At 39.8% G+C, this 20217-nt stretch overlaps 1 protein-coding gene across 6 annotated transcripts in view; it reads left to right on the forward strand.

The window, feature by feature from the left end:
* Positions 1-3626: 3626 nt before the first annotated feature.
* The window catches only part of PIP5K1A (phosphatidylinositol-4-phosphate 5-kinase type 1 alpha), a 36188-nt gene continuing 19597 nt past the window's right edge, over positions 3627-20217 (forward strand). For 2 of the 6 annotated variants that reach the window (XM_057722990.1, XM_057723035.1), the window contains exons 1-2: positions 3694-4184; positions 13254-13292. In XM_057722990.1, coding sequence (XP_057578973.1) covers positions 4103-4184; positions 13254-13292 — 121 coding nt within the window. In that variant the 5' untranslated portion in view covers positions 3694-4102. The other 4 variants (XM_057722997.1, XM_057723008.1, XM_057723018.1 and 1 more) reach the window with 4 other exon arrangements.

The following is a 20217-nucleotide window of genomic DNA, read 5'->3' on the forward strand; positions in this document are numbered from 1 at the left end:
TGCTTTCCCCACTTGGTGTCCATGTGTTTGTTCTCTACATCTGTGTCTCTACTTCTGCCTTGCATTTTCTCTTTCATAGTTGTTAGCATTTGCCTTATGTATTGAAGTGCTCCTATATTGAGTGCATATATATTTATAATTATCTCCTCTTCTTGGATGGATCCCTTGATCTTTATGTAATGTCCTTTCTTGTCTCTTGTAACAGTTTTTATTTTAAAGTCTATTTTATCTGATGTGACTATTGCTACTCCAGCTAAAGAAATTCATTTGCATGGAATATCTTTTTCCATCCCCTCACTTTCCGTCTGTATGTGTCCGTAGGTCTGAAGTGGGTCTCTTGTAGACAGCATATATATGGGTCTTGTTTTTGTATCCATTCAGCCAGTCTGTGTCTTTTGGTTGGTGCATTTAGTCCATTTACATTCAAGGTTATTATCGAGATGTATGTTCCTATTATCATTTTCTTAATTGTTTTGTTTTTGTTTCTCTGTAGGTCCTTTTCTTCTCTTATGTTTCCCGCTTAGAGAAGTTCCTTTAGCATTTGTTGTAGGGCTGGTTTGGTGGTGCTGAATTCTCTTAGCTCTTGCTTGTCTTTAAAGCTTTTGATTTCTCCATCGAATCTGAAGGAGACCCGTGCTGGGTAGAGTATTCTTGGTTGTAGGTTCTTCCCTGTCATCACTTTAAATATATCATGCCACTCCCTTCTGGCTTGCAAAGTTTCTGCTGAGAAATTAGCTGTTAACCTTATAGGAGTTCCCTTGTATGTTACTTGTCATTTTTCCCTTGTTGCTTTTAATAACATTTCTCTGTCTTTAATTTTTGTAAATTTGACTACTGTATGTCTTGGTGTGTTTCTCCTTGGGTTTCTCCTGCCTGGAACTCTCTGTGCTTCCTGGACTTGGGTAGCTATTTCCTTTCCCATGTTAGGGAAGTTTTCAACTATAATCTCTTTCAATATTTTCTCGGGTCCTTTCTCTCTCTCCTCTCCTTCTGGGACCGCTGTAATGCGAATGTTGCCACATTTAACATTGTCCCAGAGGTCTCTTAGGCTTTCAGTTCTTCTCATTCTTTTTCCTTACTCTTTTCCGCATCAGTGATTTTCACCATTCTGTCTTCCAGGTCACTTATTCGCCCTTCTGCCTCAGCTAATCTGCTGTTGGTTCCTTCTAGTGTATTTTTCATTTCAGTTATTGAGTTGCATATCTCTGTTTGTTTGCTCTTTAATTATTCTAGGTCTTTGGTAAACTTTTCAATCTTTGCGTCCAGTCTTTTCTCAAAGTCCTGGGTCATCTTCACTATCATTATTCTGAATTCTTTTTCTGGAAAGGTGCCTATCTCCTCTTCATTTAGTTGTTTTTCTGGGGTTTTATCCTGTCCCTTCATCTGGTACAAAGTCCTCTGCTTTTTCATTTTCTCTCTCTTTCTGTGGCTGTGGTTTTCAGTTCCACAAGATGAAATACTGCTGATACTGCTTGATAGTCTGCCCTCTTGTGGAGGAAGCTATCAGGGAAGTCCTATTGTATTTTATTCTAATGATTTCTGTGTCTGTCTTTCTCATTAGTCTGTGATCTTTTTGAGGGCAGGGACTTTATCTTCATCTGTGTATACCAGGAATTCCCATAGTGCCTAGGATGTAGTTGAGAATAAATAATACTAACTCAGTGAATGAATGAATGAATGAATGAATGAATGAATAAGGTACCCATCCTCTTAAAATGCCTCGATGTTGACCTAGCCAATCCATTTTTACGTTGGGAACTGCCGTAAGACATGAAGGTCACTTTAGCAAGGCTGTGTGTGTTTGTGTGTGTCTGTGTACACACTATTTCCTTCAAGTCTGTGTGTGTGGCTCTATTTTGAGATCACCAGATTGCTCCCCTCCTTTCCCAAAGTATATATTGGTGAACTCCCTTTTCCATTTCCTTGTAGGCACCAAACCAATGTGTCCTGTTCTGCCCCTGCTTCCACACCCTGCCACATCACCCCAGTACTGCTATGCCAGGAATGTTACTGGGGGAGAATGGCTCTGTGACTCAGAGGCCACCCCAGGGATTGAGTGGGAGTGGAGGCAAAGACAAGGTTTGGGGGGAAAACCCCTAGCCCCACTTTTTGAATTTTGCCTTCATCCATTCATACATTCAGGAGGACATATTGGGCACCTACTCTGTGCCAGGCACTATTCTAGATGTTTGAGATATAAAAATGGATAAGATGTAATCTTTGCCCTGAAATGTTCACAGTATTATGAGGGAGATGAACTAGTAAACAGACTGACATAATACAAGGTGGTAGGAGTAACAGTAGCTATTTTCTGGTACATAAAGGAGAAACAAAGACCTCTAAGAAGCTACAAAACAGGAGTCTCTTCTTTTAGGAGGGCTGAAATCTAATTCATAGATCAAACCCGAGGGAGAAGATCCCCCTGTTGATCTATCGCCTTGGTGAGTCAGGGTTTTATTGGTCTATTTCCAATTTTAAAATCAGAATCATAAAACACTTCAAAAATAAAATAAAATAAAATACTTCAATGTTATATAATCCCATTGCTATGGAATTATAAGTGGCAGTCCAAGCATTTGAAGTTTGTCTACCTTCAGTACCCAAAGGAAGATGAATAATCCAGTAGGTGGCAGCAGGGAAACAACTATTTTAGATCTTGATGAGGGAGGGGTAGAAGGCAGAGGTAAATGCTTGGAGATATTTTCTGGAGTTAGGTCCTACGTTCCCTTTTGAAGACCCAGAGGACATTCGAATAGCGGATAACCAGGCCCATGTTGGGGGCTGCAATACCTAGGATCCCCACCCCCACCGCGTTCTTCTTCATTTATTCATTCCGCAAATAATTACTGAACCCCTACTACGTACAGAGTTACATCATGGGAGGAGCTGGAGTTGTGAAAAACAGTCCTTGCTCTCTAGCAGCTGAACAGTCTGTTCAGAGAGAGCCAGGTCTTCATATACCCATAACGGTTCATAATCTCCAGGGTATTTTGTTAAAACAGAGCGGGATTAGTACGAAGACTAGACTAGAGTGGGGAATTTCTCTGAGCCTCCATGCCCTTTGGAGCATAGGTAACTAAGAGAGGCTAAGGGCTTGGATCACAGGAAGATTGTATTATGTTTCTGATCACTGTCCGTGGCCCTTTTGGACAGGTCTTTATTCGTTCATTTATCAAATATTTACGCAACTCCATCACCGTGCCCAGTATTGCGTTTGAGGCAAATTGCAGATGTTTTGAATATCATTCAGAAGGGAAGACATGCACGCATATGAAACTAAATAGTAAACAAGGCAGTAAAGCCAGAAGACTACTTGATGGCATGTGATGTTTTGTGATATTCGACTGTTTAACGTCTTTGACTTGACATCAGCGCTTCTGTTGGGAGTTCTTCCTGGGCTGTGAAACTGAAAGGGTCAGCCCCGCGGACTCTTATCCTGAACTCACACTTCCCAAAGAGCCGAACCTAGATTGACTCATCCAGCCACCGTAGACAGGAGCGCGCTGTATTCGACTCTTGGATTTGTTAGGGCGCGAGGGACCCGCGTCATGTGACCAAGACCAGCCTTCTGATTGGTTTGCCTCCTCTAAGGTCCTCCCACCTCCACTATTGGATGGGATGGGCCGCGGAGGGGAGGTTGGGCGCATGCGCGATGCCCGGATTTCCTTGGCCACCGGGAGTTGAGCGGTAGGGCTGGGCGATAAACAGGCTGTGGCTAGGAAGGAGGGGGAGGGGGCGTTCGCGCCGCCGGGACTTCTCACTCCCCACCTTGTTCTTTTAGGTGTGGTTTGGTTCGGGCACGAGGTCCCGGCAGCCGGCTTGAGCTTACTCTGCTGTGAAAGGGGAAAGTTTCTCCCGCGAAAAGCGGTTAAAGTTGCGGAGAGGGTGCGAGACGAGAGTTCCCCCCATGCCAGCCGAATGGTGCGGCCCTGAGTTGGTCGCGGAGCCGGCGCGACGTATCTGAGAGAGGACCCGGAGGGGGCGGGGAGGCGGCTCTCAGAACGCGGGTTCTGTGAAGAGACGTGGGGAAGATTCGACTCCGAGAAGAGGAAGAGCCCGACTGAAAGGGAGCGAGGCCGCTGAGGGGGAGGGGGCTGCCAAGATGGCGTCGGCCTCCTCTGGGCAGTCGGCGGCCGGGTTTTCATCCGCGGATTCCGGGGGCCCTCCCTGCACCTCGTCCTCAGGTAATCAGGGCGGGGCGTGGGCTGGGGGCCGATGACGGCTGTGCGATGGGAGGAAGAGCGAGACCCAGGAAGGGCACCTGTAGCTGGGGATGTCCGAGTCGTTGCCGGTAAGGAGGATGGAGGACTACGCTTTCGTACAGCTTTCTGAGCGGGTAGAGGGAGTGTGAGGGAAAAATGGATCTGGTTGAGAAAAGGGAAGCTGTCAGAAACATTGGCTGTCTCCGAGGAGACCGAGTTGAGGACTTTGAAGGAGTAGGTCAGGAAGGGATGGAGATTGACGGTGCGGGCAGGAAGGAAACAGGAAAGGAGTAGAGTAGAGTAAATGGAGGTTTCGTAAGTAGGGAAGAATTATGTAGTGTGAGAGGCAGGTAGAATCCAAGTTGATTGCGGAATTAATTGGATACAAATGTGGAAGAGAAGCTATGGGACTTAAAAGGTATGGAAGCGTTATGGGACGCTTTCCATTGTTGGGGAGTTAGGGAATTGCGGATGTTGTTGGGGGTGGGAGTTATTGGAGCCGTCTTGTCCCTCAGAGCCTCCCCCTAATGCGTCATTCCTTCTGACTTCGTGCTCCCCCTCCCCCAAACACGCGTGCGCTCGCACAGACACTTACATATTTTATCAAACACCCTCCTTTGGAGACTCCCATCTCTAGGCTGCCCAACTTTGGGAAGGAATGGGAAGTTTTGAAGAGAGCCTGAGGAATGTGGAAAATCAGGGCTAAAAGACCTTGAAAACAGATGGAGAAGGCGCCACGATGGAGTCTCGATATTGAGGGAGGTGATGCTGGAAATTAGGCCTGAGAAGGATGCGGTGGGGGTGACTCTAAGTGCTGTGGAGAAATATTGCATAATAGGAAATGGACTGGAAGAATGGTTAGGCACGAAATTAGTACTTGGAGAAGGGAGGCAGGGAATATAGCTCAAAGTAGTCAGAAACTTGAAGATTGAGGGAACGCTGAGGAGTCCGCAAGAAAAGCAACAGATTGTGTGTAGGAGGGAAAATGTGTGGTGTTGGGATGTGTGTGTGTGTGTGGGGGGGGGGGGGGTAGTTTGAGTCAGAAACTGTTCTGGAGCTTCCATCAGAAATGTCTGGGGTTCCACAGTGACTGTTGCCTCTACCGCTATGAACAGGAGAGGCTGCCAGATGATGGATGCTTTACCTGAGACATTGACCTTTCCTTAGGCCTGGGATTGTATCCTTCTGGTTTTGAGTTGACTAAATAGAGGGTTCCACCTTTCGTATTCTAGTTCAGATGAGCACATAGTTGGTCACAAATATCTTTTTCACGAAGTGCAGTTTTATTTATGTACATCTATTTTTAATTTCTTGAGAGGTGATTTTTGCCTTTTCTATAAAGGATTAGTGGGCCAGAACAACTCATGTTGCATTCTAAATGTGAAGACGGATAGAGTTAAAGTGACAATTTTTTTTAAAACAGTAGCTTCTTAATTTAAAACTTTTTCTCCCCCTCCCCCAGTGCTGAAAGAAGAATGGCTGTGTACAGTCCTTAAACAAACTTCTTAGCTATCAAATCAGGTATTAGAAATCAGGTTAATGTTAAAAGTCATGTTTTTATATCCCAAAATTTGATTCAGCCTCTATCTCATGGAAGTGTTGGCCACGTGGACAGATTTAGGAGTAAAAGGAAATGTTTCTGTCACATATTGATGTGTTTATCCTCTTCGGGTCTCTACTCCTACTTCACATAGTCCTGCTATCTATTTTAGATGTCACTATTTCCAATAAAGAGCTTTAAAAAAAAAGGAAAAAAAAATAGATGTCACTATTTGATATTCTTCCATGTTTTTTATATTTTCTGCCAGATCTTAGGACTAGCAAGATGTAATTCAGAGTGTATAAAATTTTCTTGTTATTGTATTTTCACAGAAAGTCAGATATTAGATTTGAGTGGACTTTGCAGGTCCTTGGCTCTACTGTGTTCATATGTGAAGTCAAGATATACAAAAGACTAAATATAAACAGCTTTAGGTTCTTTTTTTTACTTTTGTTTCTTACACCCTCCTTCTCTGCTTCTCTGGCAAATATTGAAACAGTTGGATTAGGAAATTAAGAAAAATTCTCATAAAGATTCCTGAAAATGTGGGATTATCGTGGCAGATAGGCAGTGTTGACTTTTTTGGTGTATCTGCACATTCTGTTAGGTTTTGGCTTACAGAATTTAATTTAATTTAATTTAATGGAATATTTCATTTCAAGGATATATATTTTTTGGCTGCATTTGGATCTTTGTTGTGCATGGGCTTTCTCTAGTTGTGGTGAGCAGGGGCTACTCTTCGTTGTGGTGTGCAGGCTTCTCGTTGCAGTGGCTTCTCTTCTGGCAGAGCAGGGGCTCTAGGCGCGGGGTTCAGTAGTTGTGGCGCTCGAGCTCAGTTGCTCTACAGGATCTGGGATCTTCTCGGACCAGGAATTGAACCTATGTCCCATGCATTGGCAGGCGGATTCTTAACCACTGCGCCACCAGGGAGGTCCCTAGGATATGTTTTGAAGAGGATAAGATGTTTGATTCTGATGCAAAAAAGGCTATTAAGAATGTGTTTTATTTGTGATTGAAGGAGAGTGGTGCTCTGGATGGTACCAGGATAATTAAGACATTGGTAGGAATAAGCAATGGTTTATGATTTCCTAAATTGTTAAAAGGCTAGAAGGCTAACTTTGTAGAAATTCAAGGTAGGAGTGTGTGTGTATTTGTGTTTTAATCATCCTAAAACCAGCTTATTGCCCTTAGATGTTTAGCTGAAATCACTTAAATTTTGCAGAAACTAAAATCCTAAAGGCAAGATTCTCTGGCAGTGTTGAAGGTGGATACAAAATAGAAATGTCAGGATTCAGGGACAGATTGATGTTTTCGATAATCACTCATAACCTTTGGAAGCTCAAAATCTTTTGGCATTCCAATTAGGAAGGACAGGTAATTTAGAACAGTTGTTCCCCCTAGTATTAAACCCCTGTCTATATTATTTTACCATTAAGCCAGAACTGGTCTTTTATGCTGCTGACAAGTGAAATACAGAAGGTAGAGCAAATCATACATTCTGAGAGATGTTTGAGAGATATCTGAGAGATCTTTTCCTGTTGGAGTAGTTACCAAGTTTGTATTTGAGGGAGGCAATTATAAATGAATATTGGCTTATAGCAGCCATCAGCATGTGCTTGTTCTTAAACTTTGGTTGTTAATAAAAGGCGGTGCAGTTTGCTGTCAGCTGTTTCATGTGTTAAAGGAAATTTATTCCTTCTCTTCCTTTTCCTCCTATCCTCATTACTTGGACAGTGACACCACTGAAAAAATAAAATCAGCCCTGATAAGGTGCTGTTGACAGTGTGACCATCTGTCACACCAGTGTACAGAGAGCCTGTTCCCCTGTCTGCAGTTTGACTGGCCCATCAAGAGTTTGAAATTCAGCCACTGGTCCCCTTTTTACTACCAGGAAGGGAATAAAGAGTTTCTGCTTTGGAGACTTGATTTAAAGTTAGTAGAGGAGTTAAAAAGTAAAGTTAGAGTGTTGAGATGTCTGTTGCTCCCCTGAAATAAGAGCTGTGTGATAAAATCATGTGTGACTCTCCTAAGAAAAATCATTTGAAACCTTAGAAGATCGTGAACGTATAGCTCCTTTTGCTCAGACCAGAACATTTCTGATATTGTCACACATCACCAAATGATTTTATCATGAGCACAAATGATTTGGAGGTAACTTTTATAGCTCCTTTTCTGACTTGCCTTTAACTCCTGAGGGAGACCCCAGAAGACACAGGAGAGAAGCATTTTTGCTCAAAACTTTTGTAGTAGATCCTGTCTCATCAGTCCTTGATTCTGGTGGCTTTGTTCTTCCCAGCACAGCTCCACCAGTAAATGTATGCTGTAATCTGATAACTCCAAATGGTAGGGGGTTTGTTGAGGGTTTTTTGGTCTCTGTTCTTTGTGTACAGTGTAAGCCATTTGTAGACTGGTCTCTTTCCCTTCAATTCTTTCATACTAGTGAAAAATAAAGTAACTTAAGCCACTTTATTGGAGTGAGAAACTGAAATTTGGAAATGTAAAAGATAGAACAGAATGCCATGTAGTCGGTATCACCAGGTTATCGATTTGGTTGGTATTTTATAAGTAGGGAGAGATTTTTCTTTTTGCCTTCTCTGCAGAGGGTTTACTCCCACCTACCTCCTCCTTTTTTCTTTTATCCTGTTGGTAGATTCTGCCAGAAAACTGATAGCAGAATGTCGTTGTTTTTAATTATCCATTTATTTCTGCCATTGTTGCTCAAGCCCAGCGTCAAGTATAATTATATAGACTTATTAAGTATCTAGTATCTGATATTAATTGGTAATGTGTACTTACAAGTTAGCTTTGAATATCAAAATACATATTATATTTTGTGTGTTAATTTATGTGTGCTGTTCTGGGTTGATATAAAACTCTTCTGATTAATAACTTTGTTCGAATATGTGCTAGCTACTAGCTATGACATATTTTATCAGCCTATTCTTTGATAATAAATAATGGAAACTATAGCCTGTGAAGTGAACAACAGTGATAACACCATGCTAAATTCAGAACTGGGGAGAAGGAAAAGTGGCAGGGGGTTATTTTATCCTTTAAGCTCGGTATTTTCTTTTCTAGAACTTTCAGATATTCTTATTTGACACAAGGCCAAAGTTGTCAGTTTCTGCTCTCTTCTTTTTACTGGGTGTGTCCTCTTGATCAAGGATACAAGTATAGTTCAGGAAGTATGCTATTTTCTGATAACCCAGCAGAGGGAATCTCTGTTTCTCTCTGTTCCAAACCCCAGCCCATCATTCAGTCTCAAAGAGAGAGTGTTTGGACTGATGGTGTTTCCTATAGGAAACCCCTTCCTAGCTCATTTCCCCTATTGCACTTCACTTCTCCACCCTTTCCTATCAAAAGAGAACATTGTTTAGTTTGTACATATATGTTGATTCTGTTTTACTGTTTTCTTTTTTATTTATTTATATATTTATTTTTTATTGGCTGTGTTGGGTCTTTGTTGCTGTGCGTGGGCTTTCTTTTAGTTGTGGTGAGTGGGGGCTACTCTTAGTTGTGGTGCACGGGCTCCTCATTGCTGTGGCTTCTCTTGTTGCAGAGCACGGGCTCTAGGCGCATGAGCTTCAGTAGTTGTAGCACATGGGCTCAGTAGTTGTGGCTCACGGGCTCTAAAGCGCAGGCTCAATAGTTGTGGCGCATGGGCTTAGTTCCTCCATGGCATGTGGGATCTTCCTGGAGCAGGGCTTGAACCCGTGTCCCCTGCATTGGCAGGCGGATTCTTAACCACTGCGCCACCTAGGAAGCCCTGTTTTACTGTTTTCTGTTGGAACTTTTTTTTTCTCAACACCTCCATCTTTTTAAACTTAGTCACTGATCACTTTTCTTTCTCCTCCTGTGATAGTAGTCTATTTGTAATGGCTGTATACAGTATGCATTAATTTTTAAATATCTGGTTCCCAAAAAGTCACCTTATTGTTGGAATCTGGAAGACTGGTGTAAAGAGAGAGAAGCAAATTCCTTGTAGGGAGTTCAGTATATCCTTTGCCTTGTGTACTAAACTGAGCGATATGGAGTTAACCCAGAATAAGCACTATCCCAAAGGATCAGTAATGTTGATGGGGAGTGGGGCAAAGGGAAGTTGCAGGGAGAAAATGGGAAGAGGTGGGTTTTTTTTAATCTTTGGTTTTTGTTTTAGCCTATATAAATAGCTTAGAGTATATTAGCTTTCCTGTGCACAGTGTAGGTAAACATGCCTGGTAAACTTCAAGTTCTCATTGACAAGAACCTGTATAAAAGGGATGGCAGAGAAGTAACTTGATTTTCTTGTATTAAGGTCTGGGAGGTGATTGAAATGCATTGTTGGGGCAATTTATGCTCATTATGATATCATTTAAGTTACTTTCTCGTCTCAAATATGTACATTCCAAGCCAGCAATATCCACTGCTTTTTTTCAAGATAGTTAGAACCAGGTTTGAAAATAGAATTGGGAGGCGGTGATCTGTCAGAAATCTCAGCTGCTTCTTGGCTGTGGGTTGGCTTTTCCAGGAGACTCGTCTTTTAAAGAAGGACTCAGATTTTTTTTCACAAATTTCAACCAAAATTTTACTGCTAAGAGATACATATTTGAGGCCTGAGAGCCATGAAATTTGGCTTATAGAACTAGAAGCAAAAATTTATCACTAGAGGGAAATGTGGAGATATTTTAGTTTAACTCTCCCATTTTCCAAATTAGGCAACTGAGGTTCAAAGACATTGTTAATAGTGGTAAAGACTTTGCATAAATTCTGTATGTTATCAAGAGGAGTCTTAGTAAGTTTGTGGCTCAGTTCTTGCTACTTACTTAGTTGACTCTTAGTTGAGCCAGGTTGGCTCTCAGCTGACCCCAGTACTGATAGGTCAAACTGCTTTTGAGCTTTTGTTTCTAAAAGCATCCTTGCCTTTCTGACCTTTTCCTGGAAGATCCTTAGGAAAAATTGACACCTGCTAGGAAACAGAATTTAGTTTTTCTCTAAGATGTGGCTAGGTTTTCTTAACTGGCTTGGTTTAGTTCTTATTGAGGGTATAGTGATGGTGCCTTTTTTTTTTTTGCTTTAACACTATTTCTTAGAGCTGTGTGCTCAACAGTACTTCTCATTAGGCAGGCTGACATTTCAGACAAATTTCTGAATATTTCCATTTGGATAACATATTATGCCTCCTACATGCAGGGGTATAATTAAAATTCAGTATTTTAAGTTAAGAGGACCAGAGAGATTGTTTGAGGTAGTCCAGCAAACAAATGGGCTGATGATTTTGTTTTGTGCAGGTTTTTGCTCTTATTTTTTCTCTCTCTTTTAAAATCTCTGGCTCTCAATATTATCAACCAAAAGACCCTCTGAGAATTGGCATTTTGCTTCCAAAAAGACTGCTTGTCTGTTTCTGCTTTGTATAGGCATTATTGACACATTTATGTAGTAGCTCATTAAGCTAAGTCTTTGGAATTGCTTCTCTATGACCTGTGCAGGCAAAACTCGTCTGAGGAATGCACATCCGGCCAGCTTCTAGCATCCCGAAATTATATGTGTACTTCAAACATTGAAGTCAGTCACAGACTGCCTCTTAGTTTCTCATCTGGTAGATGATGTCATCTCATCTCTGACGGAAATGCTTCTGCTCTGAAAGCACTGGGAGAGGCTCTGGTATTAAGGCCAACTCTGTTTTGTTCCACACACTGAGGGGGGACAGGGGAGGGGAACGACAATTTTTTGGAGCTGTTTACTGTCTGAAAATATCTTTGTTTCAATTATCTCCTCTTTTAAGGCCAGTTCATTTCCCCTCTGAAGTTTGCCTTTTTCACACTTCTCAGAATTATATTGATTTTTTTTTCTTCCTCTACATTTTCTCCTTCCTCTCAATAGTGAATCTTAGTCTTCATTGCTTTAGTAACAGCAAGCCAGTTTATGGAGAGTCACAGTGATGTTTTGCCAAGTGACTAGAAACCAGGCCCTTCGGTACCTTTTTCATCACAAACACAATTCAGGGTGGGGCCAGGGACCAAAATGGAGTGCTTCCTTAAGACTAGTACAGAGTTACTCAGAAAAATTTTCTATGACATGGTATGATGATTCAACTTCATATTTTAGCAAGAATTGATAGGGTTGTTTCCACTTAGGCACTTGACTTGGCTAGTTCAAGTGTTGTGAAATTATTTTAGTAACATTAAAGATTTCTTAGCTAATTTTCATAATTTAGAGGCTAGATCTTTATTTTTCAAGTATCAGGAGATATGCTGAAGTTAAGTATATCTGTTTTATAAGGAAATGTTGGTATTCTGAAGGATATGAAAGAAATTCTGCAGAGACAGCCTCTTATTGTATGTGCTGATATAGGTTTGTTTCAGGTTGCATAAGCATCTCAAAGTAATAATAGAGAATGGGAGTGAGTGTATAGGAGTCATGCTTATTTGTAGCTTGGAATTGTCAGTTTCTAGACATCTTCTTTTCACATTTTCCCTGTGTCTCTGCAGCAGCATAGTATGTTGTAATGAGCTTGTGTGGGGAGGGGATTGATGGTGGTCTGTATGTGTGGGACTGTTGAGTACTAGTTTACTGGGAAAAATAGGTCATAAAACAGAGGACGATAACAAAGCCATCCCTGTGTGTCTCTTTAATCGTTAAATTATCTAATTATTTGTCATAGAAAATTTATATAGAGATGGAAAAATAGAAATTTAAACTTACAATATCAGCTTAATCCCACTATTAAGTATAGTCATATTTTAATATTTTGGCATATAATCTTTTGGACCTTTTCTATGTGTGTAAATACATGTGACTTTAAGTGTTATAGAAAAATATTGCACTATATAATTTTTTTACCTTTTTTCGTTCATCAATTTATTATGACATCCTATCCATAAATACACATAAAGATAATGGTTATATATTATTCCATTTTAGGACTGCACCACAACTTATATCACCTATATTGTTCATTTAGATTCTTTCCAATTATATCTACCCAATTATAGTTATTATATGCAATGCTACAATAAATATCTTTGTATATATGTCTTTGTCCACTTGACTATTTCCTTGGGATAAATTCTCACTTCTGGGACAACTGGTACATATTTGTTTTTGAGGCTTTTTGCTAGGTATTACCAAATTTCCCTCACAAGTGGAAGGCCCTCAAATAAAACGTATACACATTCTTTTTGAAAAGGATAGAAGCCTGCATGCAAGGGAGCTTAATACCTGAAATTTTTTTGCCAGCCTGAAATCACTCAGAGTAAAATTGTCTGGGTTACAACTTTTGTGATCACTCCTGGAATTTTTCTGCCAGAGCTTCTCCTTCTCTCTGTCTCTCTTTTTTTTTTTCTTTTTTTGACATTTACCTAGAACTGCAGAAAATCGTCTCACATTTCACAGTATGGTACTGGGGATCAGATCAGGTCCTGTTTATAATTTTAAACTTTAGAGTTGTGTGTTTTTTTCTAATATTGCTTATTCTGCTGTAAGCAAGTAGAACCCCAGAAGTAAGTGATAATTTTCTGTTTTTCCTCATTTAGGTTTCAACTTTCTGTGCTGTGGGGTCAGCCGTAAGAGAGGTAGATCTGATGCGTATCTGTGCTGAAGAAGCGTGAGCTCCTTGCAGTTACTAGCAGCCAGCTCCTCTTTCCCATAACAATTGCAGACTTTTTTTAGTAGTAGCGCATGCCTGAGAAGGCTGTGGATGTCTTGCAAGCATTATTTGCCTTTAGCTTCCATTTCCCTCCACCCTCTCCAAAAAACATGCTATCTTAACACAGAAACTTCTTTTCTCACGGTTCCACAGTATAAAATGAATCAGTTGACTATCTTTTGTCTCCCTCGAAGTCTTCCCATAACTCCATTTCCTTTTGTTTCAGTAATGAGTCTTTTTCTTTTCCCTTTGTGTTGTACCTCTTTTTCCCTGACCCTTCCCATCCTGTAGATGGGGTTTCATAATTCACAGTGATAATAATAATTGCTAGTATTTATAGAGCGTTTATTATATGTTAGGTGTTATACAGGACTTATTTAATTCTCATAACAACCCTATGATGTACATGTTGTTATATCCCCATTTTATGAATGAGGTAACCAGTTCCTAGAGAATTGTAACCAACTTGTCCAAGGTTACCTAGTTAGTAAATGTTATTGGGTTGGCCAAAATGTTCGCTGGGTTTTTCCATAACATTGTATGGGAAAACCCTAACAAACATTTTGGCCAACCCAATATAATAGTATTCAAATCTAGCCAACCTAGGTATTCTGATTTCAGAGCCCAGGTTCCTACCCACTATACTTTCTTGCTCTCTCACTAATCTGAAAGTCTGTGTGTGAAGTAACTTGACTTTAAACCAGATTAAATATTTGTTGTTCAACAAAAGAATAGTGCAGAAGGGACCTTCCCCTTCTGACTTTAGCTGTCCTAAAAAAGCAACAAAATTCTGAGCTCCTCTGTGCATATTATGTGGAGTTATTGATCATTCTTTTATGAAATATTTTAGAAGTTGATGTGGATGTTTGCCAAGGATTGGTAACTGATTCTGCAGTCAGTTCCAGGATCACTAAAACAAGAGTGCCCATTGCATGCCCTCTTTTTGTCATTGCAAATTCAGTAATTGTTACACTTATGCTTTTAATCAGAGCAAATCATGGTTCTACTTACACCAAAAAGAAAACTAATCTGAGATGAATTAAAAACTTTTTTTTCTTTCTCTGTTAAAGTTGTTCATGTCTTATTACAAAGACAAAAAGGTACTTTCTACTGCTAGTGAGGACCTTAACATCATTGAAATTGCTCTTTCAAGTGTCAGCTTCTCCTCCTCTAGAATACTGGCATTGTTTGATTCAGAACAAGGATGATCTCACTAAAGGAAATGAGAGGTACTTTTCTACTGTTTTTGCCAGTGACATTGATGGCTGTTGCTGAAAGAACAGAGTGTTGTTATTAATTTCATTGAGAGGAACTGAAGGCGGAGGACTCTGCTCTTAATCCTCTTATCAGTGAAAATGGAAGGGAAGGGAATACCTCAAGGGAAGAAAATATGTATTCATATTGTCCATTATCAATTCTGAGATTTATTTAGTTTGTAAGAGCATTCTAGTTCCTTTGGTGCTTGCTTGTCTCACCTAGACTCTAAGTGGCCAAGAAATTGAAAACAAAGGATAGCTTAGAAGAAAGAGTTGAATTGGGGGTTAGGAATGTGGATTCCAATTCTGGCTCTGTCATCTCCTTTGCTCTTTGATTTTTGAGCACATCCTTATGCTCTGTACTTTTACCCATAAATAAGATTTGGTTGAAATCTTAAAGGCCCTTAGTGAATGATTTTTTTTCTTTTTTTTCCTTTTTTAATTAATTAATTAATCTTTATTTTTCGCTGCATGGGTTCTTCGTTGCTGCGCATAGGCTTTCTCTAGTTGTGGTGAGCAGGGTCTCCTCTTCGTTAAGATGTGTGGGCTTCTCATTGCAGTGGCTTCTCTTGTTGCAGAGCACAGGCTCTAGGCACGCGGGCTTCAGTAGTTGTGGCACATGGGCTCAATAGTTGTGGCTCATGGCTCTAGAGCACAGGCTCAGTAGTTGTGGTCCATGGGCTTAGCTGCTCTGCAGCATGTGGGATCTTCCTGGACCAGGGCTCGAACCCATGTCTCCTGCGTTGGCAGGCAGATTCTTAACCACTGTGCCACCAGGGAAGTCCTGATTTTTTTTTCTTAATATAAATTGGTATTGATTTGTTAGCTTGAAAAAGGGCAAGTAGGTTCATATGTGGCTGAAGGAACTAAGTTCTCAACTTGTTCTATTTAAAAATCAACTTTCATTAACATCTTTAGATTTCAGCCAGATGGAGCCTGTTCTGGTCAGAATTTTTAGAAAATACCCAAAGTAAAGTGAGTACACCCTTGCTTCTCTAAGTCTTTTATTTATTTATTTGGTGAACAACAAGCCAGTCTTTATTAATAAATATGTAATTGAGTACAGTTTTGTACCTTGATCCTTGATAATGTTCTCTAGGTCTTTTACATTTCCATCTTTCTGCAGAGGAACTGGGGCTTAAAATCACTATGGTTGGCTCTGTATCATCTGTTGACTCAGAATTAAGTTATTTGAACCATTACTTTCCTGAACATTAATTGGTTGTTTAGAATGCTTCTTGGTCTAGGGCTTGTTAGTAAGTAGGAGTTACATAGTCATGAAGGAAATAAATTATGGAAACGTTTTTCCCTGAGAAAGAGGAAATTTAGCATTGGAACTCTGTCCTGTACTCAGTTTCCCCACCCCAAAAGAGGATGATATATATGGATCGTGGATACGGATTATAAGATGATCGTATATACTTGTCAGCGAGTATTTTTCACACGGATGCTAGAAAACAAGCTTTCTGTTAAATAACATTTAGTTTTATCCGTAGGGATGAATCTCATTCTCCTTAAACATTGGCTGGATGGCATTATTAAGCCATGCTGAGTTGGTATTCTTTTCTTCTCTCTTTTTTCCCACTTCTCTTCCACCTCTCTCTGTCCCATCCCGTCGTCCCCGCCCCCAGTTTCTGCTCCTCCTCTTCCTTCTGAAGAGAAAGATTGAGTATGAGATGAACAGGTACAGTGCTGGTGACTCTTCAGTCTTAGTAGGCAATTTCTCATTGGCAGAGCCTTGGGCCAGGTGGTCAAGCCTTAGCAAATGGTACCTGGTTCCCTGAAACGTCACTCTGCTCTTCTTTGGATTTCTTCTGGACCAAGTTGGGTGTTACAGCAACATTGATAAGATTCTTTAGATATTTTTCTCTTCCTGTCCATTCTTCTTTGGGAGGTTGGGGCTCTGACCTGTGCCCTAGGGGTAAAACTTCAGACAAGGCAGAGTGTAAGTCTTGGGTCCTGATTCTCTTCCCTGTGTTACTTGTTCTGATTATTATTATTATTTAGACCCCAGTATCCTTCCAGCTGCTTCAGCTGTAGTGTTTTTGGGATTAATCTAAGCTTTGCAGTTGCAGATAGTTTAGTAATTGGCACCATATTCCACTGAGTGAAGTCCTCCCACCTTCATTCTGAGTACTTTGGAAGAGTGTAGCAGCCCTAGAGCTATGTGTTTGTGTGGTAAAACTAGGAAATGTAGCAAAGTAGAACTTTTTAGGGAGTAAGAAAGCCCCAAAGCTACTCTCTGCCTTGAAGTCACTTACATGCTTTTTTTCCTCCGTTGTTTAACTTGGTCCAGTGAATTCTTGCAGGCAGAGGAGGTTATATTCTAGGAGAGACTGTCAGCCTAGGACTGGATGTTGGCTCTTGGCTCTGGCAGATCCCTTCAAACCCCTTCCTCTGGGGTAAAAGAGGAAGGGATAAGCCAAGTACTGACCAAGGAATCCAGAATCAGTGTTGTCTTCTCAACTGAAAGCATACTGATTCCCTCACTAAGAATCACTAATTCTACAGTTGCGTGTACACTTGCACAAGGTTATGTTGTGGGGAGAGGGAGGCTGAGGGTTTGCAGAGGAGTCAAGAACTTTGAGATGCTAATTAGAATTTCATGAAGGTCTAGGTAATTGAACATTAAACCTTCCTGGGGGTCCAACTTTGCTCTGGCATTAGAAATCAAATATGACAACATATTTGTATAGCATGTCAGTCCATGAAGTACTTTGATTTAATTTATCTGATATTTACATAAACCTAATATAGGTTCCTCTTTTTTTTAGTTAAAGACAGAGAACAATTTGACTGATTTGACTGGGATTTGAACCCAGGTCTTCCGATTTTTAAATAACTCAGCATGTTGGCTCTCATCTAAAAAGTTTTAAGATATAAAAAATTTGACTAATTTTTTTGTTAGTGAATACCTTACATCGTGCAGTTAAGTCAGTAGCAGTTTTAATCATAAATCTGAGTCATCCTGCTTACTGTTTCTTGGAAGCTTTAGCTTAGGATTCCAGTTCTAAAATGGTCTTTCACTTACCTGAACTCAACCTGATTGAAGATGAAGCATCCTGCAAAAAAAGCAGATTAGTGGGCTCTGCTGTTTTTCTAATTTTCTGGGTCATTTTATGCAGCACATCTTCCTAACAGCTAGATGACATTTCCCTTGTGTCCTTTTTTGGGAAGAAGAATGAAAACCATCTGTTCTCCATAATTTTGCTACTCTGACTCACTAAGGGGAAGGAAATTTTGCTGCTTTGCTTATTGGTACCAGAAATGCTTAGTCTGTGGCCTTTGTACTATGAGGTCTACCACAATCTCTCCTCTGAGCCCAGGTATATCCTGAAATTCTTAGGGCCCTTGATTGTTGGTCTTAAAGAATCGTGATTACAGTTTTACCTGATTGCCCTTAAACCCATCTTGTTTCTGTTGCTGTTTTACCATTAAACCTTATATGTGGACTGGAACTGGGGTCTTCCTACTCAGGTATTAACTTGTATTATTAAGGATTCATCTCGTTTGGATTCTTTTTAATTTTCTTTACTATGGCTAATCTTTATTCTCTTTGAATTCTTTAGAACTAGAGCAAAGTAATATGTCAATAGTCTTTGCAGGAAAAAGGCCAACATTCTTCAATATGAAGGGGAGAAGGGTCTGTCTCTCTGAGTGATCATGTGTCTCCAGTGTGATCATGAATGAAGGTTATAGGAATGGCAGACCTTTAAGAATTAATTTAACCTTTTGGAGTATTTTCTGTAGATAATGACCTTTTAGTCACTTCCTAAACATACTTATTCTTGAATTCTTTTCTACATTTAAATGGATAAAAGTAATAAATAATTTTTATGAGATTTAACACACACTTATCTTCTACGTCTCCACTGATTAAATATTTAGTAAGTAAGTAAACACCAACAAATTCCTGTTGCATTTACAGCAGAAATCAAGATGAGGATGTAAGGATGTAGAATCAGGTTCTGCCTCTATTGAATGCTTTTCCATTTTTTCGACATTGCATTTTCCCATCCTCAGCCGCCTCATCTCCATAGATCAACTCTTTTTTTTTTAATTGAAGGATGGTTGATTTATAATATTATATTAGTTTCAGGTGTATAATGTAGTTATTCAGTATTTTTATAGATTATACTCCATTTAAAGTTATTACACAATAATGGCTATATTTCCCTGTGCTATACAATACATCCTTGTTGCTTATTTTATACACAGTAGCTTGTGTCTCTTAATTGGCTACCCCTAGCTTGCCCCTCCCCTCTTTTCCCTTCCCTCTGGTAACCACTAGTTCTCTATAGCTATGAGTCTGTTTCTGTTTTGTTATATACATTCATTTGTTTTATTTTTTAGATTCCACGTATAAGTGGTAACATAGAGTGTTTATTTTTATCTGACTTATTTCACTAAGCCAAATACCCTCTAGGGCCATCCATGTTGTTGCAAATGGCAGAATTTCATTCTTTTCTGTGACTGATATTCCATTGTACATATATATATGTATATGTGTATGCACACACGTAAACACATTGCAGCTTCTTTATCCATTCATCTGTTGATGGACACTTAGTTTGCTTCCATGTCTTGGCTATTTTTTTTTAATTTAATGTTAATTTTTATTGGAATAAACTTGATATACAATGTCATCTTTGTTAGGTGTACAGAAGTCTTGTTCAGTTATACATATACATATATGTATTCCACATCAGTGACTTCTCACATATAAGTTATTCTAGAGGGTTTGTTATATCTCCCTTGCTATAGCTTGTTGATTATCTCTTTTCTCTGTATTCCTGTGAATATGTTAATCAAAACTCCAGATATATCCCTTTCACACACCTTTCCCCTTTGGTAAAACTAAAAGTTTGTTTACCAATTTTCTGTGCCTGTTTCACTTTTCTTAACTAGTTCATTGGTATCTGTTGCTGCATTCCACTTAAAAGTGATATCATAGGATATTTGTCTCTTTCTGACTTCACTTATATGAGAATCTCTAGGGCCAAAAGTTACTTCAGAGGTCATTTTTTCATTTTTTTTCTGGCAGAGACATATTTCATTGTGTACATATCTCACTTTTGTATCCACACATTTGTGGATTTTCATTTTGTGTGCTCCCTTGTGTTGGCTCTTGTAAATTGTGCTGCAGTGTAAGCTTGGGTGTCTGCGTTTTTGAATTCTGGTTTCAATGCATATACTTCTGGGTGTAGCACTGCCTGATCATATGATAGCTCTATTTTTGCCTTTTAATGGTATTTCCATAATGTTCTCTATAGTGGCTATAACCATTTACATCCCACCGGCACTGTAAAAGGATTTCCTTTTCTCCATGCCCTCTCCACCATTTACTGATTGTAAATTTTGATGGTGGCGTTTTAGCATGTCTTGGCTATTGTAAATAAAGCTTCCATAGCCCAGTTCTTTACCTTTTTTCTGAAATAATTAGTAGGAGTGTAAAGCACCATAAATATGCTGTAAGAGTTCTTACCCTTTTAGCTCTACAGGAAAAATTACTAATCAAGCCCAAGCTGTCCAATAAGTCTTAGGTATCTCTTATGCCCTTTCTCTTTCAGCCATGGTATCAAATGAGACCCTCTG

This window comes from Hippopotamus amphibius, chromosome 1 (genome assembly GCF_030028045.1).
Source record: "Hippopotamus amphibius kiboko isolate mHipAmp2 chromosome 1, mHipAmp2.hap2, whole genome shotgun sequence".
NCBI classification, from domain to species: domain Eukaryota; kingdom Metazoa; phylum Chordata; class Mammalia; order Artiodactyla; family Hippopotamidae; genus Hippopotamus; species Hippopotamus amphibius.